Consider the following 27,858-nt stretch of genomic DNA (forward strand, 5'->3'; position numbering starts at 1 on the left):
CTGGCCGCGTTAATTCTGAGCTCAGGAGACGTGGAGCGCTCAGCTTTCCATTTTTTTTTTTCAATATATTTTTTTTTTAAACTGTGAGAGAAACTAACCAGCGGCGTTATTTATTTGGTCATATTTTGGACTAAAACGTGGGGAATTAAAAAAACAAAAAAACAAAACGTCTCTACCATGGACTCTTCTTCATGGACTTCACGGTACGTAGCTTGACACTTCTGCTTTGGCTTTGGCTTTGGCACTGCAAACGGTGTGAACTTGTGCTCAATGTGGTGCTGTCTGTCTGTCTTTGATTTTTAATTTGGCGTAGGGAGTTTGACTGAAAAGAGTTTTATATTTGTTACACACAACAGGTGGCTGCAATTAACATGACAGTAGGTGGGCTTAATATAGATATAAAAATTAGGATCCAACAGATTATGCGATGACATATAATACAGATAACACATTTATTTAATTTGAAATAGTAACTTTTTATTATAGCCTATATGGATTTGTAGTTTTCCAGTGAATTTGAAAAGCTAAATGTTTTACCTTTTACATTTGACCCTATTCATGATGTATAATATTTAGTTTTGAATTGTCAGTTGCTATGTTAAGAGTGAATTACTAGGGTCATATGTAAGTAAATTAGTCAAATTGGTTACAGTAGCGGCAGCAATAAATGGATTTGACCATTTTGTTGAAAACACTTGGGATGAAGTCGATTAATCGGTTAAAATGGGGCGTGGTGTATGTATCTGACCCAAACTGCACACAAATCATAAGCTCACAGGATTTCACAAAACATGTACAAATGAAGTGCAAGTAATTAGCGTCATTATGTTTAAAAAAAAAAGTGAGATAAAGCTTACACTTCACGTCAAAACTCCAGATAATTCACTCAAGGTCTCACAATAAAATAATATAAAAATAAAGAGTCCACTAAGGCACTGTCAAAAATGAATTATTAAATGACAAAAAGCCCTAGAATCCACAGAGTGCTTCTTTTGCATGGAAATGGCTTTCCAGTATTCATTTCAACACTAAAACATCACATCTTTGATCTTTACTTTGATAATGGAAAACATCCTTCTCAGTAGGCCGGCGCTAATATTGATAGCCTTAATCTGGCAAGGAGCACAGTAGATCTCAGAATGAAGCCAAGCAACACTCAATGTATATTGTTTTGTGCAAATAGTGTTGTTGCACACTGTCCTGGGTCGTGTGGTTGTGTAGCAGGTCTCGTCCTCTCGTGGAGCTGAAATCCAGTCAAGCAGAAAGCCGCGTATCTTGGAGCTCCAGTTGTTGTGGCGTTGTGTTTCCGTTGCACAAAGGACTACTTTTCCTTTGCGTAATTTGTTGTAATAGATTCTCTAAAACGGTCAAAATGATCCATTGTGAAAATAATGTGCCACATTGAATCCAAGCACTTTTCCGTCATCATTATCTGAACGAGGATGGATAAGAGTCAACTGTTAAGATTATTAACTGTATGTCATTATTCGTGGTTAAGCAGCATATCACAAATATTCTTTCACTGATCCTACACGGGACATTGCAGGTTATTGCATTTCTCTGGTGATGCATTGTTCTAATTAAGGTAATCCATTCAACAGATGTTTTGAGCCTTTGTCTTAATGTTCCACGGAAGCAGGGTGAAGTATTTAGTTCTGTTAATATTGTTTTTGATGTCTCAATTTTTTTTTTCTTGTAGTATTTTTGCAAGTTGAATCTGCTGTTGTTTATCACCCTGAACTTAGTTTGTTGACTTTATTTTCCATCTTAAACAATATTATTTCAACAGCGTCGATAGCAAACATCCATTAAACAGATGGACATTAGTCTTTGGGTACAATCTGCTGCGTTTGCATTCACATTTTTGGCAGAACAGTTATTATTGGCCAGCAGTTTCTTTAGATTCTAAACAATTGGCATCTACATTGACTAATTAAAAAAACAAAAAACAAACACATCAGTCGATCTCTAATTAGCTTTTAGTATGGTATGGTATAGTGATGAATTGAGTTGAGTTTATCCTTTTGATGCTTTGATGGAGAGTTTTAAGTCGTTTTTGTCAAGTAAATGTGAAGTGTTAAATTGTTTTTGACTTGAGAAGCATACGGAAGGCATGGGATAAAAAGATAAGGTGCGTGTGTGTGTGCGTGTGCGTGTGTGTGTGTGTTTTGAGATTATGCACTTCCTTGTTGTTTGAAGCTGTCGATGGTCTCAAACATGTTGTGAGCATTGACACCAGGAATGTGTGCACATATAAGGGGCTGTGACATGACTGCACAGAGCCTGAAGATGGAGGTGGGTGAGCCTGAGAGGACAAAAATACCCCAGGGAACAGGGTGTCACTGTCACTAGCTGTCAGAGGGGAAAGGCCAGGCTCCCTTTACACAGGCATGACTCCAGTGTCCCGAAGAAACAGTTTGACTACAGATAATGGACACTAAAAAAACATATTGGTGGGTGTTCAAAATTGGGGTCAAATTCTACTGAAATTAATATACAAATTGTATGTTTGTTTACTTTTTCCAGTGGGGTCAGAAGTTTGCATTTTTGCAGTTTGAAAACGTCTGCTCTGATTCCTATGCAATGCAACATACTTTGCCCAATAAGTTCCCCCTTGATCCCGTGTGATCTTTTGTTCTTTAAACTTGTGCTTAAAATGCCGTGACACCATACACCTGCCATGTCTAATCCATACGCTTTTGTGAAATAAATGCTTGCCTGCAAATGATGTGTCCAGAGTCTAGCCTGCCCCGGATGCTTGTGAACCTGGGAAATCCTATACTCCAGCAACATATGTCCAGGGTCTTAAGTTTACTCCAGAGCTACTGGAAAGCTGCCAGACATCAGAGTAGGGTACATTACATGTCAATATTTATAGCTGTTTAAACTATATCTGTTTTTAATATCAGTAATTGGATTATACTTTACTCTGTATTCCCTATTCCTGTGTAATTCATTACTATTGAATTATTACTAATACATTTCTTTAGATAATTATTTTTTGATAGCGATATAATCTCTGTATTTTAAGTAATCTCACGAGGCATCAAAACATAAAGTTCAGTTTTTTCTGATGTAATGCATGCATGGTGCGTGAGCGCACAGATTGGTATAGTAGTCATATTTGGTGTAGTTTTCCAGTTCTAGTGAACATCAAGATTGTTAAATGTGAAATAATGGGCTGGCTCTAGTCTGTACAATACTGTATCCAGCTATTTAAATGTGATGCTGTGTCCACATGCTGCTGTCAAAACAACTGTTTACAGGTTAGGTCTAATCCAGGTCCAGCCTCCTTAGAGTGTGCTGTTAATTCCCTGAGGATTATGGTTTGATTTCCCATTTTACATGCCCCAAATAAAGCATATCTATTACACAAGCCTATGGTGAGTATTTGGAACTGGAACACCACTCCCAAATGACTAACCTTCTGTTTAACCAAAGGTGACAAATGATTTCATTTACTTAATTTATCTTTTGATTATCCAATCTGTTATTGATTCATGGTAACATGCTTTCATAATTTATGTATATTCTCCCAGAATGACTTTAAGAGTTGTTTTGACCAACTGTTTGGATAGGACACTCCCCAAAGTCTTGGTCTAACCTTTGTGCCAAAGCACAGAGCTACCTTTACCTTTGCCAGAGGCTTGTGTGAAACTACAAATAGGACACAACTGTACTTTGACTCAGGCTCTTCTTGTCCTAAAACTCAGCTGTTCATATACAGTCTTCTTTATGGACGAGCCTTTCTGTCCTGATGAGACGAGTTTTATTGAAAACCTGTTATGTCATCTAATACAAACGTGTGATGTCATTGGCTGAATTTGAGCTTTTTGCTTCTAAGATGGTTGTGTTGCCAACAAATGTATCCGTGTTTAAAAATACAAAATCAAACATAACCTAAGGTGTCTGTTGTTGTGCAGTAACGGGCAGGTTAGAGCAGTGGTTCCCTTTTCAGCTGTGAACCCCAAAATATCAACCGTTGGCATTTGTTGACATTTAAACAAGGCTACCTCCTAAAGTGATAAAGTTGCCTCATGTCTAATGTTTGATTTTATTTTGAGGATATAGGCCTAGATAAATTAGCATTCTTTAATCTACATTTACCACTGCATAAGGGTCTTGGGGGTTAAGCCTTGTTTAAGACAATTGTATCATTTTAAGATTTTTCTTTCAAATCATCTGGGACCCCTTGAAATAATCTCACGACCCCTAGGTTGAGCAGGCCCTTTCAATCCGGCCCGCCAAGCTTGTCCAAGTAATATTTAAAAAAAAAAAAAAGTTTCCTTTTTTGCCCTCAGGCATCTGTCTGCACGTGTATCCTTAATACATATGACGTGAAATCAATTAAATAATAGATTCAATAGCCTATATTTGACAGAAAAGTTGTATTTTATTTGATATTCAATTTTTGGGATTTTTCTTTTTTCACACCAATGATGGCGGGCCGGCCCTCCGCTAATTGCCTGGATTCGAATATGGCCCTCGGAGGAAAATAATTGCCCACCCCTGCTCTAGCCTCTTCCGAGTTGGAATGCTGGACCCGTTTCTAAACTCTTGATGAAACCATTTTAAAATGTGTTTTTCTGCGCTATTTTGGCCTGATGAGTTTGGCCTGGTTCAGTGGCTCCTTATCTAAGTCAAAGGGTGTGTTCACACAGATGGCTCTTATAGATATCTTTCTAAAATGTTTAGGACATTTCCTGTCTGCTACTTCTTATGGCGGCACAGTAGCACAGCGGTTAGCGCTCTCACTTCACAGCAAGAAGCCCTTTCTGTGTGGACTTTGCATGTTCTCCCCCTGTCTGGGTTTTCTGGGGCTGCTCCGGTTTCCCCTACCACTAAAGGCATGTACAATAGTATGCTGTATGAATGTATGAATGAGTGTGAGCTTGCTAGAGTGAATACAATGGGTGAAAATGAGCCCCCACAGCATGCATTTCGTGTATGTTCATTAACATGCACTGTACTGACCAAATAAACAATCAAATCCACTCAGCTTTGAATGTTTTATGTTAAATAGTTTCATTCCCTTTGATTGTATTTTATATTTTGAGTGTTTCTATGTATTTCTTTTGTTTTTTTTTAATAGTTTGACAACTGTACGGGCAGGAATTTTATAAACACGTTTTATATAAAGGTGTTACTAGTTCATACATACCAGTCACTGTTTGATCTTGATTGAACGGCATGACATTTATAGAGCAAAAAGGTATATTTTTTTTATATATTATTTCTGCAACAAAACGTGACAAATTGGTATAGTATAACTGTGATTTAGTCTAGACGATTTGTCTAAAGCAACATGATATCACTACTGGCAAAACATTTTCTATTACCGGTATGTAAGTGAACTACAGAAAACGTTTCAAATTTATATATCTACATGTTTTCCTTGTCACCTGCTGTGTCTCGCCTTAATTAACATCCCTTTTTCTAGTTGTTCTTTAGATAAATACGTTTTAGTTAGGGCTGTAGAATTAATCACATTTTAATTGAGAGATTCAGTCATGATACGCTTGGGTCCGACAGGTCGATCCTCTGTCAGTAAAAGCATGTGGTTTGGAGCAGACTTTGGAGGAAGAAATTGGGCTTTCCTTTCACAATTATTAGAAATCTGTCAATTATTATTAAATGTAATTGTGATTTGTTTTTAATAAGACAAAATCAGTTTGTGATTGCTTTTATTATAAGGAAAACAAGTTTAAGTATTTGTGTATTATATTGCCCAGCCCAGTCCCTGCGTGCCATTGTAGTCATCTCTAAAAGTATTTAATAGGCCTTATGAATGTCTGCGGTAATGGGATTACCTAGGCAAGAGTAAGCTGGAGCCAGTGCTCTGAATGAGTCGGCTTGAGAAGAGGCTACGCGTGCATATTGATGCAAGTGCAGCCTTTACTGGTTTGAAACTTCTAAAATAACCTCTAGAGATCATGTAGACTTCCTGTCTCCAAATTCTCAGAATCCTCCTTCCCAGATGTGTTGGCATTAACTACTGGCCCGAAACGTGATCTTTCCCACAGCCTTATGCTTTGTATTGGACTGCACTTCCTATTGTGTATCTCCTGTCCCAGTCTGAGTGAGCTTTATCAGCACAGTTATCAGAGCAGTTCTGGGAAGATTTATGGATATTATCAGGCGGTCTTAGAATGTCTTTGATTTCAGTTGCCCAAGTAACTATAATCTCTGTGCAGTGAGGCATTCAGAGCACAGTCTGTGCCAACTTGTCTAGATCAGATTTGTTACATGCCCAAATTTGCACATGTTACAAGTTTCAATTAAACCATTTAATTTTGGGAAGAAAAAAAAAATCAGACATGAAAGGTGAAGTATTCAGTATTCAGTGTGCATTGGACATAGTTTTAATTACTTGTGATAATTGCCCCACTGCCTCCTTTTGCAATTGTGCTAAAATAAAAGCAATATACAAAGTTATGTTCATTACTATTATCATTTAGTAGAGACATTATTAAATCCAACTAAACTTCTTTGGACAAAGTAATGGAAGATTAATTGTGACTTAAAGTACATCGATAGTCTTCATGAAACTTTCCCAACGGTATGAATTTAGCCTTTAAGCCATATTGACATCCCATTTATGCGTTTGTGGTAATTGAGAGAACAGTGTCTGATGCCCTCCTCTGGGCCACTTGGCCTCAGAGGGAGTGTGTGCTGCAGCAGTTGTGTGTTTGGTGGTGGGAGCGTCATGACTGCACTGAAGCTGCGTGTGCAATGCCCGCTGCACTATGTTGTGACGCACACATTGTGGGTCCTAGTCAGGCTGTGAGAAACTATATCCTCTTGGATCAAAGTGAATTCTAAGATGAGTTTGGTGCTCTGTGTTTGTTTAAAATCTTTAGCCTCAAAATGGTTTTCAGAGTTGATACAGACGCAGCCTGTGACCTCATGGTGACAGTTAAACATGCAAAGTGCTGTGGTTAGTTTGAAAGCAAGCGACAGGTGGCTTCTGCACAAGTGGAGTAAATGAAGTGAACACAGTGTGCTGTATTACCAGGTTTGGATTGAATCCTCAAAGACATTTTATGAAAGTTCTCCAAAAGTTGGATATTTGCCGTCAAATCAAAGTGTAATATTCAATATAATAATATATTTATTCACATCAAATATGAATTAAATTGATAAATTTGTTTTTTGCAATAGAAGTTTTAAATGTATTTAAAAATGTATTTATAAATGAAATATCTCTGTTCCTATGAGGGTTTTCTTTTCTAATACATGTCCCAAAGATTCAGATAATCTTATGAACTGTTATTGTAACCAGGTCCTAGAGCATGGACGTGGCCTAGAGTACACTATGTTTGTACCACACCTCTGCCTGTGCTACATCACGTGTGTGTAGTTTTCTTACACTTTCCTCCTCATGACTGCAGAGCTGAAGCCCTCTGAGCACAGACTGGGCCATAATCCTATCAGGTGTTCAAGGGAGCGCGAGCAGCAAAACCTTTGTTGTGAGAAGACCATATGACCGAATGTCTGTTTGAAGTGTGGGTCTCAGGGCCTTATATAACGTTCTGCTCCCTGAGCTATTGTCCTGGATCATACACTCTCCACCCAGAGTCACACAGAGACCTGTGCATATTATTTTAAGGACATGCGTGCTAACAATGTGACGTCTGCTTTAGAGTACTCCAGAATTTTCTTGCTCTAGGAAAATGCACATCACATTTTCAGTGTTTTTACTGGATTGATTTGAGTGTATATTGTGATTAAGATATTAAGATCCAACATAAATGTAGCCATGCCTCTTCTGTGTCTGATTCTCCTAGGTTCACCTGAGTATGTCACTGTGAAGCCGTCTGAAGCTGATGGGGGAGACTGAGGATGAACGCACGGCCCGGGCCAGTCAGCTCTTTGAGACCTTTGTACAGGCAACCACCTGCAAAGGTACACTGCAGGCCTTCAGTATCCTGTGTCGGCAGCTGGAGCTTGACCCGCTGGACCACACCCACTTCTTCAGTGGTCTGAAGGCTGCGGTCACCTCATGGAAGGTCAAGGCTCTGTGGACCAAACTGGACAAAAGGGCTCAGCACAAGGCGTACGAGCAGAGCACAGCTTGCCGGGGCACAAGGGTAAGACTTGCAGCCATAGTCCAACATTTCTTAACCAATTGAGTTTTAAAATCTCTTATTTTTCACATGCAGTAATGTTGTTACAATACAGTACTGTACCTACTGCAACTTCAAATTTAGCACTAATGCTCTCTTATCCCCAAAATGTAGTAACTTCAGCGCCATGACAATTAGTTGACTCATTTCCTACAAGTGCCATGTGTGCAGCATTTAGCTCAGGATTTGGCCCCAAAAAGACTGTGAACAATAGACTGAAGGCTTCAGTTGTCTTTACAGCTTGACACAACACAGGAGGCATAGTAGTGCAATCTCAGTCTGGCACTTCATGTAGTGATTGTTTGTCCTGAAATCTTTGCCAGTGCAGATTAGTCGCACAAGAAATTATGCAAGTAGTATAAAGCAACAGTTAAATTTAACAAATTATCGCCAAGTATGTAACCATAAAACAAATTGGGTATATGCTCAATAACAAAATCTATGGTGTTTAAATAGGGATTTCACATTCAAATAGGTACACAATACATTAGCTCTTTAACAGTAAACTAAAATGACAAAAGCAAAAGATAAGAGGGGAAAAAGTCCAGAGACGGCTCAAGGAGAAAAACCATTGAGGCCAAGGCTCTGGACAGAAATATAACAAATATATACATTATGTTATTTAATTAAGCCAATCTCATGAAGTAGGGCACACTTCATTAGATTGGCTTAATTACATTCTTATGATGATGATGATGATGATGATGATGATTAATATTAATATTAATAATATTATTATCATTATTATTAATCACCTTCTCTATAGCTGAAAAATAGGCCAGCATCCACCACATCTAATGTTTTCAATCACTATCTGAAGGAATAAGAACTTAAGTTGTGCAACAATTTAAAAAAAGAATCTTGTTGCATTTTTGGAGTTTTGCAGAAACACTACATTTTGCTTGATAAATCTAGTTGAAAATATAGTAAATGCAATAGACAAACAATATGCTACTGGAGTATTCCTAAATCTAACCAAAGCTCATCACAGTTCATCATGAACTATTCCTTACTTGTTGAGTCCTTTGTAATTCTTCTCTATAATGATCTGTTTGATAGCAAAAACTACATCTTATATTATTTGATACAAACACCAAAATACTTTTCTGTGGGAATAATTTTAGAAGCATTCATTGGTATAGTGGAAAAAATATTAAAAATACTAAAATGTTGGTTTGATTCAAACTAACTTTAAATGTAAATAAAACAAAATGTATCATCTTTGCAAATCATCTAATAATAAATATATAGAGGTAGAGTAAGTAGATAAAATAATATATAAAAAGGAATAGGTAGAAGCTCAAGCTTCTACCTATTCCTTTTTCAGACTTTCAGACCTCTGGGAGAGTAACTGAATAAAACAAAGGATCTTTGGCTTCAGAAAATTAGTATCAGTATCAGTATTAGTATTAGTATTACTCTTGCTTCTTCTCATCAATGTTCCCTTTTCTCCCCCAGTGTCTCATCATCGGTGGTGGTCCTTGTGGTCTGCGGACTGCCATTGAGTTGGCGCTGCTGGGGTGTAAGGTGGTTGTCATAGAGAAGAGAGACACCTTTTCCAGGAACAATGTGCTGCACTTGTGGCCTTACACCATTCACGACCTCAGGGGCCTCGGGGCTAAGAAGTTCTACGGAAAGTTCTGCGCTGGCTCCATCGACCACATCAGTGAGTGTCTCCAGTCTGAGATCATATCATCTGCCACTTATCACTTATCATCACCTCATATCAAATTCATATCATATCATATTCAAATCAACCGTTTAAATGTATCATAAGTTCTATTGGCTCGTTCAAAGTTTACTACATACATATACAACAGTGGAACATGGTGCTTAATATTGCTCTGTAGTGTTTTGAGTTTGTTGTTGTGTTGTAGGTATTCGCCAGCTACAGCTCATGCTTATCAAGGTGTCTCTCATTCTGGGAATAGAGATTCACGTCAATGTGGAGTTTGTCAAACTGCTGGAGCCCCCAGAGGAGCAGACTGATGACAGTAAGTCTTATCTCAGCTTGGAGGGTCACGCATTCTACTGGCACTCAGGGACTCTCTTCAGTTATATTTGGCTCTCATTGGACATTCTATTTCATCAATACTGATGACCAGTGACTCCCTGTCACTCGGTGCTTACTGGCAGTCATCAGGGATTCATAGAACTTTCGTAACTTTGTAAAGTTGTTGTTCTTTAGTAAGACAGAAAATACACAAATTGGAGTTCCATGAATCCCAGATGACTGAATCAGCACTGACTCATTTCCTGCCCAGGGAATCAATCGGTGTTTTCTGCGTCACCCTCTGGTCAGTATCAGTAGGGATGAAATAGAACATGGGGGTTAATAATGAAAATGATAACCTCTGACTAATTATTGTCGTCAGGTCCAGGATGGCGAGCAGAGGTGCGACCTGCTACTCATCCAGTCTCTGAATTTGACTTTGATGTGGTAATTGGAGCCGATGGGCGAAGGAACACATTAGATGGTGAGGCCAGTTTTAAATGTCATGTCATGGTCCTGTATTTCTTAGAATTTACATTTTAATTACTTGAGAAAATGTGTTTAAAATAGGCAGTGACGTGTTTGTTATGTTTACCATTTTACAGGTTTTAATCGCAAAGAGTTTCGGGGAAAGTTGGCTATTGCCATTACGGCTAACTTTGTGAACAGGAACACCACAGCTGAAGCTAAAGTGGAGGAGATCAGTGGTGTGGCCTTTATCTTTAATCAGAAATTCTTCCTGGAGCTGAAAGAGGAGACAGGTGAGTGTTTGGAGTGTGTTCATGGACTCGTCCCACAGCTGTCATTATGAACAGCAGTAAAACTGTTTGCCTGAAGTAAACTGCTTTTGTCTTCAGGCATCGACTTGGAGAACATTGTGTACTACAAGGACAATACCCACTACTTTGTCATGACGGCCAAGAAACACAGTCTGCTGGACAAAGGGGTCATTTTGAATGTAAGCTGACACATCGAGAACATATTTTTTATTCCTGCATCACATAAAATAGGGCCGATCCCAATAACTGTATTTGGTTCATTTCTATTTGTTTCCATCTCTATTGTTTCCATCTTTATTAGCTGTTAAAGCACAGAGCATTTACATGGATAATCATTTAATTACTATGAATTCAAACAACTACTTTTAAATAATCAAAACCATCAAGAAAGTACAGCGCTAATATATTTGATATCATAATTTTTCTTATGTTTTGTAACACGTATAGTTTATTTTAGTTCTATATTTTCATATTTACCCATGTATAACTGGGACAAAAATGATTTGGAGTGGAACCTACTCTATTTTTCTGAAGGCATATAGCCCTCTCATGCCCTCAGTGGACTCAGTCTCAGCTTACATTGGCTTCTAGTGCAGAGTGATGCTTCACTGTCAGCTGTGTGGGCTCACATGGGGCCTTTAAGAGAGAATGATCACTCATACCCACTTATTACTAGTTACAGGGAAAGGGGTCATATTTTCATGTTTTTCATGGTTATGTTAACACTCAAAATCCTGTCTTCCAATTTTTTCCCTTTTTTTTTTTACCAGGACTACATTGAAACAGAGCGCTTGTTAAGCCCTGATAATGTGGATCAGGAAGCTTTGCTGTCTTATGCTCGTGAGGCTGCAGACTTTGGGACCAATTACCAGCTGCCTTCTCTTGACTATGCTATTAACCACTATGGGCAGCGCGATGTTGCCATGTTTGACTTTACCTCCATGTATGCCTCCGAGAATGCTGCTCTCATCCGGGAGAAAAACGGGCATCAGCTACTGGTTACATTAGTGGGTGACAGTTTGTTAGAGGTATGCAATAAGTATTTATTTTTGTCATTGTTAGCCAAGATTCAAAGTGTCCTGATGATGATAAAGCTGGGCGGGTTTTGTGTTTTAGCCCTTTTGGCCCATGGGTACAGGCTGTGCTCGAGGGTTCCTGGCTGCCTTTGATGCTGCTTGGATGGTGAAAGGCTGGGCACAGGGCAGAAACCCTCTAGAGATTCTAGCAGAAAGGTCAGTTTCACTTGTCGTCATTGTTATAGTTCGGTAAAAGAGTTAAGTTCCCTTCCTTGACAATTTTGTAATTATTGTTTGTTTTTCCTGTTAGCAGAGTACATAGAAACACTGTCAGAATCCTTTGGGCTTCAGCTTTAGGCTCTGGAATATGAACAAAGATGGACAGTATTTGCTAAAGAAAACGAAAGCTTATGTATAAGAGTTTTAACCGTTATTTGTCTGTTAAGACAAACCGAGCAGACATCCGACTTGTTCTGTAGATGGTATTTGTGTTGTCTTCTATCAGGGAGAGCATCTACAGACTGCTGCCTCAAACTACACCCGAAAACCTCAGTAAGAATTTTGATCTGTACACAATAGACCCTACAACACGGTATCCCAACCTCAACTCTAACTGCGTCCGGCCTCATCAGGTTAGTCCAAAATCTTATATATTTCTGAAGTTTTTATTGCCGTAAATATCGTCACTACCTTGTCCTTTTATGTCCTTTTATTTTAAATGTATTTGTGATTTTTATCAAGTAAAAATGAACCATGTTTTTCTTTTAGGTGCGACATTTAGTTGTTGATGGCAAACAGGACTCTGGTCTTCTGGAGAGAGGCCCCAAGCGTCAATCAGCCAATCTTTCAAGACGAGGTGAGAAAGTGGCTGTGGATTTGGTCTTAAAGTTTCAGTGACTGAGTGGCTGCCCTACTAAAGTGAGGTCAAAGGTTGCTTTGAAAGATAGATTAAAGACGCAGTAAGTGTATTTACACACAATATTGACTTCTTGCCACCATGGGACATGTACAGTGGCTTGACCATCCACCATTGGACATATTGTCTGCTCTATGAAAACAATGCAACATGTTTGTTTATTGTTACTAAATTATTTCTTGTTTTCAGTTGTCTGCAATAATTATATTTTAAAAAGCCCTGTACACACCCTCTCACACGGACCTCTTGTCTAAAAATGACATCATACCGAATGCTTCAGTAGCTCCACTTTGGCGGTAACATTAGCTTTTGCGTTGCAACAGGCCGACACACCTCGTCACAGACAATACCAGGGGATTGCATTACACCACATCAGGGTCAGGCAGACATGTGCTGACGTGCCATGCTATAGCAAACAGCAGCAGTTTACATCCGTTTCAATAGACAAGCCATGTGGAATCATGTTTTAAAATCATATTTCAAACCTTTACCCAAGCCTCTATAACTGTATCTTATATTTTTCTCAATTGAATGCAGTTTATGCATTATCTAGTACAGAGATAGTGTTGTTATTTTTATTGTCATACGTAGCAGACTATACAAACTGTACATAAATATCACAGAATATCTCTCCGCAGCACAGAAAATGTTATTGTGAGTAACTGGACTGGACTATCTTCTTCCACCAGAGTCTGAGGTGCGACCCAGCAGACTTCTGACCTGGTGTCAGAAGCAGACCCAGGGCTACAGAGGGGTGGAGGTCACTAACCTGACCTTGTCCTGGAGGAGTGGACTGGCCTTGTGTGCACTCATCCACCGCCAGAGGCCTGACCTCATGTGAGTTCACAGGACTTCCAGGAAACCTGAAGGAAATGTGGCTGCAGCTGGTACAGTTACTCAGGCCTCAATAGTTCTGAGGCCTGCTAAAAGTCTCCTGTCGAGCCTGATTTTTCAGACTCAAGCTATTTTGAATTTCAATTCAAAGTTCATGTTGAATTCTGATGTTTTTTTCTTAGTGACTTTGATTGTCTAAATGAAGAGGATGTTGCAGAAAACAACCAGCTGGGTTTTGATGTAGCAGAGCGAGAGTTCAACATTCAGCCAGTCACCACAGGGAAGGAGATAGCCACGGAGGGCGAGCCAGACAAGCTGCTCATGGTCCTCTACCTCTCCAAGTTCTACGAGGCCTTTAGGAACTCTCCACTGAGCAGTAAAGGTTAGTTTGTTCACCCATTTCTGTTACAGCTTCAATTTGCTTCAACTGAACTGATCAATAGAAACTCACTCAGTTGGATAAAATGATTCACTCATGCCATGATTAGTGGCAAACTAAGGCAAACTATTTATTTATTCTTTTACAGAAAAGACTTGTTACAGGTATGTTACAGTTAGTTCAAATAAGCCAGCTTCTGTCTGTGCACTGTGCTTGACATTGAACACACTTGACCCTGACAGACAGGAACTGCTGATAGAAACCACTTGGAGACAGGGAACGTTTTATCCACTGCACAGTTTCAATTACACAACCCAAGCGCCGTGGTTGGGTTAGTTCCTGCCAGAGACACGTCTGGTATGTTTGCTATGTCTTGGGAAGCCATATCCAAGTGCTCTGTAGAACCGTGGAGGTACTGTGATCCACTTGGAACCAGATGTGTTTGATTTGCACTTATTTCATGTTAGAAGTCACTAAACTCAGTCACCTGCACTACTGTCACTCAGGACTAATCCATTCCCATGAATCTGGGAAAATCAGTTTACTCGTTTGTTTCAAAAAGCATTATACACTGGATTATATTTCCTTTTTGAAAGTTAGGTGCACAACCTTTGGTGGCGTTTCATGAGGTTTTAAAAAAATACGTGCAAAAGTTTCACTACCAGTTCATTATATACTGGTATTTTAGGAAAGACTTAAGGACATAACATTGTGTTTTGATTGGCAATAAAAAGAGTTAAATGTTGATAGGTTCCAGAGAGTCTGATGAGAACACAAAGGACTTTGCAGCCAACAACAGTCAACCAAGAAAGCGCATACCCAGGGTAAATAATTTTCTACATTCCGATAACAAAATGATATCAATACTCTTCGCTTTTAGACAAAAATGTAAAATTTGGCAATTAGAATTTCTGATGATGTACGTCAAACAGGACGACAAGAAAGCGGAAGACGATTCTGATAACAAGAGGAGGAGGAAGGGTGACCATTATTTATCAGAGGTTAGTGGAATTTAACCTTCCTTTACTACCATTCCACACACTTTGCCATGGATACCTGTTTTTTAAGCTGTCTTTATCTGGGAATAGCTGTCCTGCCACAGTGCTCCCCCTCCTGGTGAGAATGGAGAGCTGCGGGAGAACAAAGTCCGATCCATGGCCACTCAACTCCTGGCCAAGTTTGAGGAGAACAGCGCAACAGGAAAAATACGCACCAGGGTGAGATATTTTTAAGACTGTGACTCGAAGACATCAATGCCTTCCATTGATTTCTCCATCCTCTTCTGCATTTCTTTTCCATTTCCTCCTCTTTTGGTTTTGTTTTAGTATGACGAGGATCTTTCACATCCATCCGTCTCTCCTTCTCCTGTATCTTCTCTTCCTCTCTCCTCTGATGATGAAGAGGAGAAGGATGAGGTGGACATGGATAACCCTCGCTTTGCTAAACCTAAGGCTGCCCCACCTCCTCTTCCTCCCAGTCGCCCAAAGTGGCAGGTATTCAGTTATTGTGTTTAGACATGACACAGATTAAATACACTGCTCGTCCAATACTTAGTATATATATAATATATAATACTGGGTATTTGAGAAGGACCCTAGTTTTAGTTGGTGGTGGTCATTTTGATTTGAGCTAAAGTGATCTTTTTGTTGTGCCACTGTTATGCTGCTTTGTGTTAAAGCCATCGGTCTACCTCCGTTTACTGGAGAACCCCAGTGCCTCTCTCGGCCCCAGCCGCTCTCCTTCACCTCCTCGAAGTAAAAGCCCCGTGACCCTGTCCTGTTCCCCCACCCCTCCTCTCATTGCCCTGTCAGAGCACCCATCTTCTCTTCTGGTCCCAAGCAACTGGTCCACTCTGGGGATATCAGATGGGGGCTCTGATGAAACGGAGCAGCAGGTGATTTTATTTTAGGCTCACATCAGCTGAAGTAAAGTTTGGCACAGACAGCTTTTCCACTTCATTGACCAATACTTGCCATTTACAGAGTAAAGGGTCAACATTGTTCACCAAAAGGAGTATACAGGAGAGAGCTGTCCACCTCTCCTCTTTGTTTTCTGGGTCCAGCAAAGCTCGGACAACTTCTGTGTCAGAAAAACAGGTTGGGTTCCATATTTACCCATAAAACAACAGCTACTTCACACATGTAGTGTCATTTTCTTCACATACGGCTCTAACAACACATATACCAAATCTAGTGTCCACACTCTACAATTAACCACAGCTGTTTTCAGTTCTGTTAGAGTCACAAACTTTATCCCTAAACTGTTCATTTCTCTTTTTCTTCCGCGTTTGTAGGATGGAATCTCTGCTTCTTCCCTCTCACTTTCATCTCCTGCTCCACCTGCTGTCTCTAAACTCTCCACTATGTACCCCACAGTCCACCCAGTCCCAGATCCTATAGCCCAGAATGGTTTCTCCTCTGCTCCTGCCCCCAGTGCTGCTACATTTGAAAACCTGTCTCTAAAAGAATCCTCTTCTCAGTCGTCTTATGTAGCTGTAAAATCTGACCATAGTGTCGCTTCCAATGCCAAAGAAAAATGCCCAATCAGACAGTCCACTGCATCTCTTCTTCCTGATTTGAACAGTGAAAATGGACACAACAGCACCCCCTGTCTGCCAAATTATCCAATTAACTTTGATACTGTCACGCAGCAACACATTTTGGATGAAAACGATTTCACAAAGGTAATCCTATAAAGTAGATGTTTTTTTTGTTCAATTAAAAGAAATGTAACTATTTTGGAGGCAAAATCAAGTCCTTTATACTCAACTTTTCCCCAAAATAAGTCAACCTAACTGTAAAGTGCTTTTTTATCTTGCTGTTTATGTTAAATTGGTCATTCAGAAAGTTTGATTTCATAAAAAAGGTCACATATTGAGGAGCAGTAATGTGTTTGGAAAACAAGGAAACAAAACCATAATTTATTTTTGTTGTTCTTTTGTTTGTGATGTTAATAATCACGAATAATTGTTAGATTGCTATGTTTATTCTCACAATAATCATTACAGTAAAAGTTTGAAATTGTGACATCCCATCACGAGTACCCTTTTTGTAATTAATTTTATCCAAACAATTGCAACAGTGTTGCAACAAATGTAGATTCTTGCATATTTTACTATAAATTGAGTAAATTCAACTCAAATACAAAATTACATGAATATATTTTAAAATATGAATTTTAATGCAGTGTATTTTAATTATACTGCTTTTGTTCTTCTGATATCAGTGTCATGTGAGTTCTGAAAGGCCTATTCAGAAGTCTTTTGTTCGCTCTGAGAGTTGTCCAGAAGCTCCCCCATGTTATCTAAAAGAGGTATCATAAACAGTTCAGTTCTCTTCTGTTTTCATTATTATATGTTCATGTTTTTTATTCCCTCTGTAACTTGTTCTCTTATTTTCTCTCCATGTGGTATGACTTTCTGCTTTTCTTTTTGGTATGTGTAACATTAGCGTACCATTGGAAAGGTGTCCTCATTCATAGATGCTAAAGCCCAAAAGTTGGCCATTATGTATGAGACGGATCACAGGCCGAATGCTGTGCCGGTAAGATGGAAGGGGATGGTCAAAGCATGTCTAACTGCCCCTCATTGAGACCAGGCTTGCATTTTAAATCCGCTGAAGTACTAACATGATGTTGGAGTGATCATTTCTTCTATTTGAGTTGGTTTGTGTCATTGCTGGGCCTAATGATGTCTGCTGGTGTGTTCCTGTGTCTAACAGATGATATTGATGGATGCTGGGCAGCTCCACATGTTCACATTAATAGAATACTTATAAACTAGAATCCTGTGGTTTCTCTCTACCCCACAGTGCGTTGGTCGTGGGACCTTTGCTCCTGCACTTGGCGGCAGTGACACCTGCCACTTCTGCTCCAAACGGGTTTATGTGATGGAGAGGCTCAGTGCAGATGGACACTTTTTCCACCGCGACTGTTTCCGCTGTCACGTCTGCAACTGTGTACTACGGATGGGGACACACACATACGACTCACAGGAAGGTACAGACGACTCATGGCTTTAGGGAAGAACTTGTTTGTGAGTTTTTGCAGTATGCAGTCATGTTAAAGTTGTAGAAATGTCAGCTCTACATCTGTGTTTTTGAATGGCAGGAAAGTTTTACTGCAAAGTGCATTATGCCCAACGCCTATCAAGCACTCATTTTGGAAAGTTCAGGAGAAGAACGGTGAGCATTAACATGCAACAATTTTCTAAACCTGATTTTATGTATAATTTATATCAGACTTGGACTTGTAACTACTCTCTCTTTGTGCAGGATGACCAAAGCCATTTAAACAACTCTTCGGCCTGCACAGCAGCCAGCAGTGAAGCAGTGGCAGGTACCATGGTTTCTTTGCTTAGGCAAGGCCTGTACTGGCCAAGGCGTGCAAGCCGGGCTGCTTGGGTGTTGCCTCAAAAGCTGCTGGGAAATGTGTGTGGGTGTGTGGCAGCTTTAGGGTCCCACTTGAGGAGCCACTCACATGACTATGAGTATCTCTATGAGCTGCTGAGTGTGTCTGTTCCTCTGCTGTGCCTGATGCACGAGGTGTCGAGTCAGATCTACCAGGAACAGTTAAACCAGCTCACTTAGACATGGGCTTAAGCAGTAGAGTAAATACTAGAGCTTTTACAATTCCAAGTGTCCTTTTTTATATTGATTTTATATGCATGAATTACTGTATTGCTGCATCAGATTTTTGATACTCATGAATTAGTGGATCTGCGGTTTTGCCTTTTCCATGCTGTGACCTGCAGAAAACCCTTCACAGATGGACAATCATTGCCATTAGAAAAGGCCAATGTTTATTTTCAAAGTCGACTGTTAACATTTTTAGTTCTTTTTATACAACAAAAGCTTTTATTTGTTAGTCCAACATGTGTGCGGTGCTTTGCAGAGCAGTGTTGAAAGTGCTTGTTTTGAGACGTTCATGTTTTTATACTGACTGCACTGGTCTGCTGCATCTTAACACTGCACTCCAAAGATGTGCAATGGAAATCCTAAGCAACAATTGCAGCAGATTGTACACCTATGAGGTTTCTAACTTCATTACTGTTATGGACTAATGTTATTCATTTCTTTAACTATTTTTTTCTCATTCTCATCATTTTTTATCAAACATATTGTTTTATATTTTATTAGAATTACACTTAGTTCATTAGGACTAAAACTAAACAAACCAAAAGCTCCATTTGTGAACTGCCATTATATGTAAGGACCACAATAAATAAAGAATTTTCAGTGTTAAGCAAGAGAATTGTCTGAGGGAGTTTTGAACAAATGTTTCACTTGGACAGTAACTTTGTAAGTAAGTTCTTCATGTAATTTATTTTAACATCTATTTCCTCCATCCCAGTTTAATTCCCCCCCATTCTTTTTCCTAAATTCTTTGTTCTGATTCTCATTCACTTCATTTTGCTCGGTCTATTTTAAGTTTCCAATGCTGCATCCTCCTTCAGTAGGAAAGGTGATGGCTGTAAGATTTAGTATAACATTGGCTGAGCTACACAGCTAACGTCACAATCCAAAATTGTGCATGAAGGTGGCATGACATATTTAGTGAAGGTGGCATGTATGCAGTCTTCATATTTTCCTTGTGTTTATTGGCTACACATTAATTGCATACCTGCCTTTTAACAACTTCAATGGACTGTAAATGGAGTTAAATATATTTATGATTATCACTGCTATTGTACAGAATGTTCATTTAAACTCTCTCTCTATATTTTAAAATTTTATTTTTATATATATATATATATATATATATATATATATATATATATATATATATATATATATATATATAAAAAAAAAAAATTGATATGACCGGTAATGGATTATTTAAAGGAACAGTATGTAACATCCCCAAATACAAGATAAATATCAAATATTGCTTTTACTGATAAAAATTGTAATTCTGATTTATTTCAAAAACACTGGACATTATGGCCTTGTTGTTTTCATTTGGTGTTGTGGTTCTTAAGAAAATTATCCAATCAGAATGAACCTCACATGACTCATTTGGGTCCTTCCTGGAACTGATTTCAGCATTGGAAATGGCATTCCACTGCTGAAATCCAGTTTGTTTGAACTTAAAATGTCTCTCTCGCTGACAGATATAGGTTTAGCAACCTGCTGCCATATTTGTTCTAGCTGCAAATGTACTGTAACAGTAAGAACACAAACTATGTACTGTTCTTTTAAAACCTTTTTTGTTTTCATGACTCACTAATGCTCATCTTGTGATGCGTTTTCCTCTAACATAACTAACACAGCCAGTTTGTGCTGCCTCATTGTCCGGTCCATTTAAAGTAACCTCGTCCATCTGTCTATCTGGTGTCTGTGGTTCCCTTTCTTTCAGGCGAAGGCCCTGCCCCCTCAGAGCCCCTGTCCCGGTCCCTCTCATGTCTCTCCTAAGTAGAACTGGCCAGAAACTCTACTTTATCTAGACATAATTGATAATGGGTGGGATTAGGGTCCCCAGATTGTGTTGTAGCTTTATTTATAAGAAACGCTGAAGTTCAGTATTCTTTTACAGTCTACCTTTTGCACAATTTGCTGGCTGTACTGTAACGGTTTTACAGTAATTATGATATATTGTCCAAAGAAGTTAAGTTGTAAATATGCTGTAAAACTGTAAATAGAATATATAATAAAAATATATTGTTTAATTGTTTTTGTTTCCCTGTGTGTTCCTCTGTTTTAGTTTGTATTTGGCTGCATTCAAATTGCCCCATCTAACATCACACAACCAAATTAACTTCACTATCCCAACTTTTTAAACAAACACACTTGTAACATTGATTAATAGCAGACTGAGGATAACATTTGTGTAGCCAACCAAATCCAGTCTCATCGACATGAACAGAACTGAAGTGAATGATAAGGTCTTCTGATGGGCTTGTGGGTCTGCTCTATCCTTTCACTCTACATCCTCAAAGTCATCAATAAAATATGAATACATTTGGAGAATTGAGCGAATCATTACAACGAAAATCCTTTCTTTGCTGTAACCAAGTGGGATCATCTCTCCTCTGTGAGTACTTTGTCTTGCTTTTGTATTCTTTGTTCCATCATGTAAACTAAACTGTTCAGTAGCTAAAACGAAACAGTGGGATGTTATGCACAAGTGGATATCGATGCATGGAATGTGTGTTTGGTGAACTCATTTGTGTTTTCAATTGTAGGTGCGGTGCTGCTTCAGAAGTGTCCCGAGGAGGATCAGACTGATGCTGAGGTGGCGGTGGAAGCTCTGGAAGCCTCTTGTCTGGTCACTGCCTCAAATGACCCAGCTGAGGCCCCATGTCAGGGTGGTCTCAAAGGTCTGTATGGAATCTAAACACAGTCAAATCTTAAGAGTATCAAAAATATTGTGCCGTTCCCTGAAAACATAGCATAGTATTACTAATTTTTCCCCTGTAATTCAAAGCTTGAATTGAATACTTTATATTCCCTGAGGGAGCATCTTAAACTGACTGAACTCTAAGCAGCTCTGCTTCATGAATATGGGATGTTTGTTTAGGAGTCTGCCTCATGGGTTAACAGGGTGCGGTTGTTACACTGTGGCTTCTTATCCAGCCTCATGTTTGTTTTTTCTGGACTGTAATTTCCTGACTGAACGGTCCATCTCAGATCACCACTGAGATACTGTCCTGGCACTGCCTATGTTTGTGTGCCATTAATATCAACTGACAGACGCACTGACACTGGTTATTTACATACTGTTTGTTCACATTCACATACACACAGTAGGTTTGAAGTAAGTCTTTCTTCTCACCTTTCATCATAGAACAGTCTAATGGCAAACAAAGCCATCGATGGAAAAGGAAAATCCAAGCCAGTGAGTATCGTCAACTTGATGTATGATTATTATACAATTGTGTATTTGTTCCCTAGCTTTATGGTGGTAAGCTAACTCTGTAGCCGAAGCTGCCCCCTTATGTGCCTTGCCCAAAGACACAACGATTTAAACACAACATTTTAAATCTGTGTATATTTTTTTAAAATGATGCACCATACAGTATAATCCACTAGAGGGCAGGCTTGACTATCTTGTATTTTGCTGTCTTAATATCTGGCCCCCCATGACTTCTTTTCCTTTTCCCCTCTTGTCAGGCATTTAAATTTAAATTGGTCCCATTTTTTTTTTTATCTACAGGTATATCTTTTGTGTATATTGTATTTTTAAGGTTTGGTCTTCTTATTTTTCGGTGGTCCATTCTGAGATTTAATAATGTGTTCAAGAGAGAGATAGACCAGAGGGACATTTTTACTATTTGATGTAACCAATAGAACTTCAGTAATGGGATAATGTTTAAGCATGTGGGATTTAATGTAATATTTTGTGTGTTGTGTTGCAGCTTTCCCTTTGATCTTTGTCAAACATTTCCAAAGGAGCTGGTCAGGACACAAACCAGGACCTGACTCTGTCCCTGAGGCAGACTCCGTCCCTGAGGCAGACTCAGACTTTGAGGACGTCACACCAAAAGACAGTCATGGTGTATGTTTATGTTCTGTTCTAGCAAAGAGGCCTTCTGACATGGGAATTTAGGAGGAATATCCTTATGTCTTGGCACCAGCTGTTAACTATTGCACATGCAGTATTAGAAGGGGACAATGATTAAAATGCATATGTTAGAAACGGGCAAGTGCATTTCTCTTCAGGGATTTTGATATCCACAACTGTAGCACAAACTGTAATATTAATTAAGACCAGTAACAAACAGTCCTGGTGGTGATTTACAAGATGTGGAATTAATTTCACTGCTAAATGAAGATGTATCTGTATTGTTTTACTTTCAAGGTTTTACCTGAATGTTCGAAGACAGATCTTCAATGTTCTTCGGACGGGAAAAAGGAGGGAGGAGAAACAAAGACGGGAGACGGTGTGTCTGTCCCAAAGAAGCGCCTCACCATCTCTGAGTGTGAGAGAGAGAAGCTGCTGGACTGGGAGGTGGTCACTGCTGAGGAACCGTCAAGACAAATCCAAACAAAAGAACATAACAAACAGGTAGACATTCTACAGAGGGTCATTTACATATGATATTACCATTTAACAGTTTAAATAAATGCACTTCTTAAAGTGTAACTTTTCCGGTGGAGGGTTCTGCCACCTGCTTGAGATGTGTGGCTCGTTTGCCTGGATTGTACCAAATAAAATAGTGCACTTTTAGTCCAAGCATCTAACAGTGATTATTTTAATCCATGTGTAAAATCTAAGCAGTCAAAATATTAAGATTAACATTAACTATGCAGCTTTTCCGTCATAGCCATGTTTTTGCTGAAAATTAAATGTTCCACTGTACAGCATTAAACTGACCTTTTTTGCTTTTAAGTGTTTTATTCTTTACAAATACCTTAAAAAACATGCATTCTTACTGTGAGCGTGGTCTCCTGTTCACAGATCTGACCTGTAACTTGACCTGGTGGTATCAACTGCTTGTCTCCATGACGACAGATACCATTTTTAATACTATTCGATGGAACATTCTTAGAATTAGTTATAATAGACGAATAGGAGATTTAATTCTTGTCTCATCTGGGATCCACAATAGGTCAATCACATTTTCAAAGCATTTCTGAGAAATAAACAGAAAAACTTTAATACCGCCAATAATATATAATATATAATAATATCAAAGTTCACTCTGCCCTAGTTTGGGCACTTTCGGTTTCTGGATTTCTGATTTGGCATTAAAATTAGTCCAAGGATAATGATGTGTATGAGATAAGGGGAATTATTTCTGCATTGCAAGTGTTTTTCCACTGCTCTGATGTCTTATCAGGTGCAAACAGACGCAGTAGGAGATAAAGCCCAGATAGACCCAGTCCAGGGTCCAGCCCCAAGCCAGAACTCTCAGTCCTCAGTCTTCCAGCTCATCGCCTGCGCCTTCAGGAGGAACTGTCCCAGCAGCACAAACACAACTGTCATTATGTATGTACCCTAATGGCTTATGTGTCCAACCTTGTAACCCATGTGATCATGAATAAAACCCTCTGATGTTTTGCACATGGTGTGTTCTGATGCATGCAGCGATTTTCCCTGTTTCTATTGTATCGTCTACTAGAGACATTAGACTAAAAATGTAATTATATAAATGAATATTGCTAAATGATCGGAATTTTCAGTTTTTTGTTTTGTTTTGTGGCCCTCCAATTGCTTCAGTATTTTATTTTTAAGGTGTAATATCCATTGATTTTAAGGAGACCAAAGCGGGATGGAGCTCGCAGACAGAGGCCGATGTCTGAGGGTGCTTTTAACTTCAGCTCCATGTTCAGCGCAGCAGAGTGGAGCTCAGAGAAACACAAAGAGGGCAGTGAAGTGCCCAGTGTGGGCTCTGACCCATGGGGAGCTTGTCGGGACCTGCCCTCTCTACTCCAGCAGGTGTCACTAAAGAGCAGGAGGGTCTCTGAAGTGCCTGTGCCCCGCCGCAGGGTCGATCTGTTCTCCTCTCTGCGCCTGAGGCAGAGACAGGGCTCCGAGAGCGAGGGGATCAGGACCATCCTCACCAACCTCAGGAACAAAGGTCTCTGGAGTTAATAATGAAAAAGCACACGTCACAAGTTGCATATCATTTTTATTAAAATAAAATGTGTGCTTTTTAGTGTCTAAGCGGCAAAGCCTAGAAGAACTATCTTCCAGTGAAGATGAAAATGATAACCCCGTGTTCACCAAGAAGGTTATTACAATTGTTTTTAATTAAAGAAGAAAATGTGTTATTCTAACTTCAGTGTGTATTTTCAGTGGCACCCAGACCAGCAGAGGAGCAAGCAAGAGAAGACTTTGGCTCAGCAGGCCAAACGGGACCAGCTCAAGAGGCTGCATAGAGCTCAGGTACTACCACTGTATGACCGAGGTCCTTGCTTTAAATAGAAAATAGATACCACTAGAGGTCTTAAAGTTTTTACTTGACATTAAATATATATTAATGAAAATATGATATAATAATTATATATATTATATAATAATATGATTTAGAGAAACCTTGAAGACTTTGATGTTCATAATGTTAGAATTTAAACACTCTTAAACAACAGCATTTCAAAAATGTTGTTATACTGTTCCCCAAATGTGTTTTTTCAGAGAAAAAAAAATCTCAGAAAAGACCAAGAAGCATTTGACTCACTGATGATTCCCTTCATGCGTGCTCCGCCCTCTGGCTGTCATCCATTCATAGAACTGTAGTTACATTAGTAACTTTAGTTTTAATTCAGGACTCCTTTACATTCCTATGTATGTCCTTATCCAAAAGTTTAACCTTTTCTTCTAGTATTTACGTACTTGGGCAACAGACAAAACTCCAGGCTTTAAAGGCCAACTCCAGTCTTATTTCATGTTTTACATTTACCAAAGGGAGCAGCAGAAGCTCAGCCAATAGATATTTGCCCTCAAACCTTAAGGTTGGGGGTTCACACAAATCTAAACACTGTCACTTGCTTAGAGTATATTTTCTCTATTTCCAAGGCAATTCAAAGACAACTGGAGGAGGTCGGTGAGAAACAAAGTGATCTGGAAGAGCGAGGTGTTGCTATAGAGAAGCTCATAAGAGGAGAAACAGGTACTTAATGTCACAGACAATGATTAATGCTTTAAGACTTCAAATTCTCAATCATCAGCATGCCTCATAATTACAGGATTTGTCACATCGCTGTCATTAACACTTTGAACAAATATAGTAGTGTAGTTTCCATAACATTTTTTCTGTAAAAGCCACATTCTTCCTCTATGGACTTCTCGACCCATTTGTACCACTGGTGTGATAAAAGCATACAGCTAATGGCAGCACCCACAATGAACAGTGACGCTTCATTGTTGCCACATCTTTTTACAGTACGAGCCTTTGTTTGGTTTTGTATAGTGCGTGGTATGGTCCTGTTTGGTTGAGCCAAAGCAGATGTCCTTCGGGTGTACTTTTGCCATTGAGATTTGATCTGAGTGCATAGCGGCCTTTTCTATCAGTTGTATATAATTGATTTTAAAAGTCTTTGGTGCTGCTTCTGTGCTGAGATTTTTCCTCTTCATTCATCTTGTTTCACTTCCTAATAACTTTTCTTTTTTTTCCTTTGACAGAAAAGTCCCATTCAGATGACAGAGATGAGGCCCAGCTGTATCAGGCCTGGTTCAAACTAGTTCTGGAGAAGAACAGACTGGCTCGCTATGAGTCCGAGCTAATGATCTTGTATGTAAAAAGTAGCATTTAGAATAATATGAATAACTATGTTATCTGTTATAACTTAAATATCGTCTTATCCATTAGTGCTCAAGAGCTTGAACTTGAAGATACACAGAGCAGGCTGCAGCAAGAGCTAAGGAAACGAATGACAGAAGAGGGTAAGCACTCCTCATAAACAAATATATTCTAAATGATTGTCACAGACAGCAACATGTAGATTCCTGATGGCGGGCATGCAACCTGCATATCTCCATGGAGATGGAAGGTTAAAGTTAAAGTTCTCTATGGTGATGGCTCAGTTTTATGACATAGGTAGGTGTAGACAGGTGGCATGCTCTCCACCAAGCCAAGTTACAGGTCAGGTTTGTAAAGAGGCAAGCCCGCTGACAAAGAATGTATGTTTTTAACGTTTTTTGACTGCAATAAAAATGCCTATAACAAAAAATAAAGGCTTTTATTTACTGTGAGGCTTTAAACAGCCTTACTGTATGCAGTTGTTTATGTTCATTAGACTAATGAAAGACCATTTGCAAATTAACACTTTGCCTTTGAAAATTGTCAATCAAAACACGGTATGAGAATGCTCTGCATGTCATTTCAAGTGATTAACCATATCCACTTGACAGTCTGAATCATATTAGCTTCCATTTCACCCAACTGTAGGGACCCTTCAATCAAAACTACGGTCTATAGAAAACGTGGTTATAAGATGTACTAACCTTTTTTCATTAACATCTTTTTAAAAATAACAATGTACCATTGTAAAACATGCTCACAATACAACAAAGCATACTAACTCAATAAACATTCTTGTCTTGTGGGCAGATGCCCAGAAGAGTGCTTTGGAGCTGCAGCAGGAGCAGGAGTTGCTGGCAGAGATCATGAGGACAGTGGAGAGGCGGGACAAACTGGTGTGTGCACTGGAGGAGCAGAGGCTCCAGGAGCGCGCCGAGGACAGGGACCTGGAGAGTCTACTGCTGTCCCGAGGGTACGAGTTTCACTGGGCCCACCCGGACCAAAGCGAGGAACCTGATGAGTGAAGTGTGCCGTGGCAAAGCACAACACTGGTTTGAAAGGAAGACAAGGGTTTTAACACGCTGGTTGTTGTTGGCATAGGAACCGCTCTCCCTTGTACCGATTCAAGTTCTGTATTGGCTTTGCACAGAAGTGCAGGGATGTTATTTTCTCTCTACTTTATGCTCTTCTTTGCTCTACAACAAATGAGTAAAAACATTTCAGCCCATAAATGTATGTTTTTTTGTACTTTAAGTGACTACAGTTTTGGGATTTCACATTTTTTGTAATCTCTTGACATTTTAATTTATTCTCATGGGTTAATCGGAAATGACTGCGACTGTACCGTAATGACAGGTTAATTGCACATTATTTCCCCTTTCTTTAACAAATATTTATCTTATCTGCAAAAAGCAACAGGAAAGTTTCAGCTGTGAGGTCCTGATGTGTCAGTGAGAGGCTGAAGTTTGAATGTTATGGTTGAAGTCTGACCTTTCGTGTTTGACCTGTGTGCGTGTGCACGTGTGTGTGCGTGTGTGTTTTAGTTTAGTCATTTCAATGTATTGAATTATATTTAATAAAACATAATTTATGCTATATATTTATAATGACCGTTTGACATATTCTTAGCACAC

General features: G+C 39.2%; 1 protein-coding gene across 4 annotated transcripts; it reads left to right on the plus strand.

The window, feature by feature from the left end:
* The first annotated feature begins 94 nt into the window (after positions 1–94).
* Positions 95–27,858, plus strand: mical2b (microtubule associated monooxygenase, calponin and LIM domain containing 2b). Of its 4 annotated transcripts, XM_072434380.1 has the most exons (37): positions 95–203; positions 7,788–8,090; positions 9,585–9,792; positions 10,004–10,120; positions 10,502–10,603; positions 10,725–10,880; positions 10,977–11,077; positions 11,669–11,926; positions 12,015–12,130; positions 12,420–12,546; positions 12,683–12,770; positions 13,520–13,667; positions 13,847–14,046; positions 14,794–14,867; positions 14,976–15,044; positions 15,132–15,260; positions 15,369–15,536; positions 15,722–15,937; positions 16,026–16,139; positions 16,337–16,726; positions 17,269–17,355; positions 17,493–17,585; positions 17,853–18,039; positions 18,151–18,224; positions 18,315–18,378; positions 21,224–21,358; positions 21,826–21,876; positions 22,397–22,536; positions 22,840–23,046; positions 23,822–23,970; positions 24,240–24,562; positions 24,642–24,715; positions 24,781–24,870; positions 25,501–25,594; positions 26,107–26,215; positions 26,294–26,367; positions 27,035–27,858. In XM_072434380.1, the coding sequence occupies exons 2-37, from the start codon at positions 7,827–7,829 to the stop codon at positions 27,247–27,249; spliced, it is 5,211 nt and encodes a 1,736-aa protein (XP_072290481.1). In that variant the 5' UTR covers positions 95–203; positions 7,788–7,826; the 3' UTR covers positions 27,250–27,858. The 4 variants fall into 4 exon arrangements, with proteins under 4 accessions (XP_072290481.1, XP_072290482.1, XP_072290484.1 ...); XM_072434381.1 differs by lacking the exons at positions 16,337–16,726; positions 17,269–17,355; positions 17,493–17,585 and having other exon boundaries at positions 27,035–27,855; XM_072434382.1 differs by lacking the exons at positions 15,369–15,536; positions 15,722–15,937; positions 16,026–16,139; ... (1 more) ...; positions 17,269–17,355; positions 17,493–17,585 and having other exon boundaries at positions 96–203; positions 27,035–27,852.

Source organism: Eucyclogobius newberryi, unplaced genomic scaffold (genome assembly GCF_026437365.1).
Source record: "Eucyclogobius newberryi isolate DKJ021-1_F unplaced genomic scaffold, fEucNew1.0.hap1 SCAF_7, whole genome shotgun sequence".
NCBI lineage: Eukaryota > Metazoa > Chordata > Actinopteri > Gobiiformes > Gobiidae > Eucyclogobius > Eucyclogobius newberryi.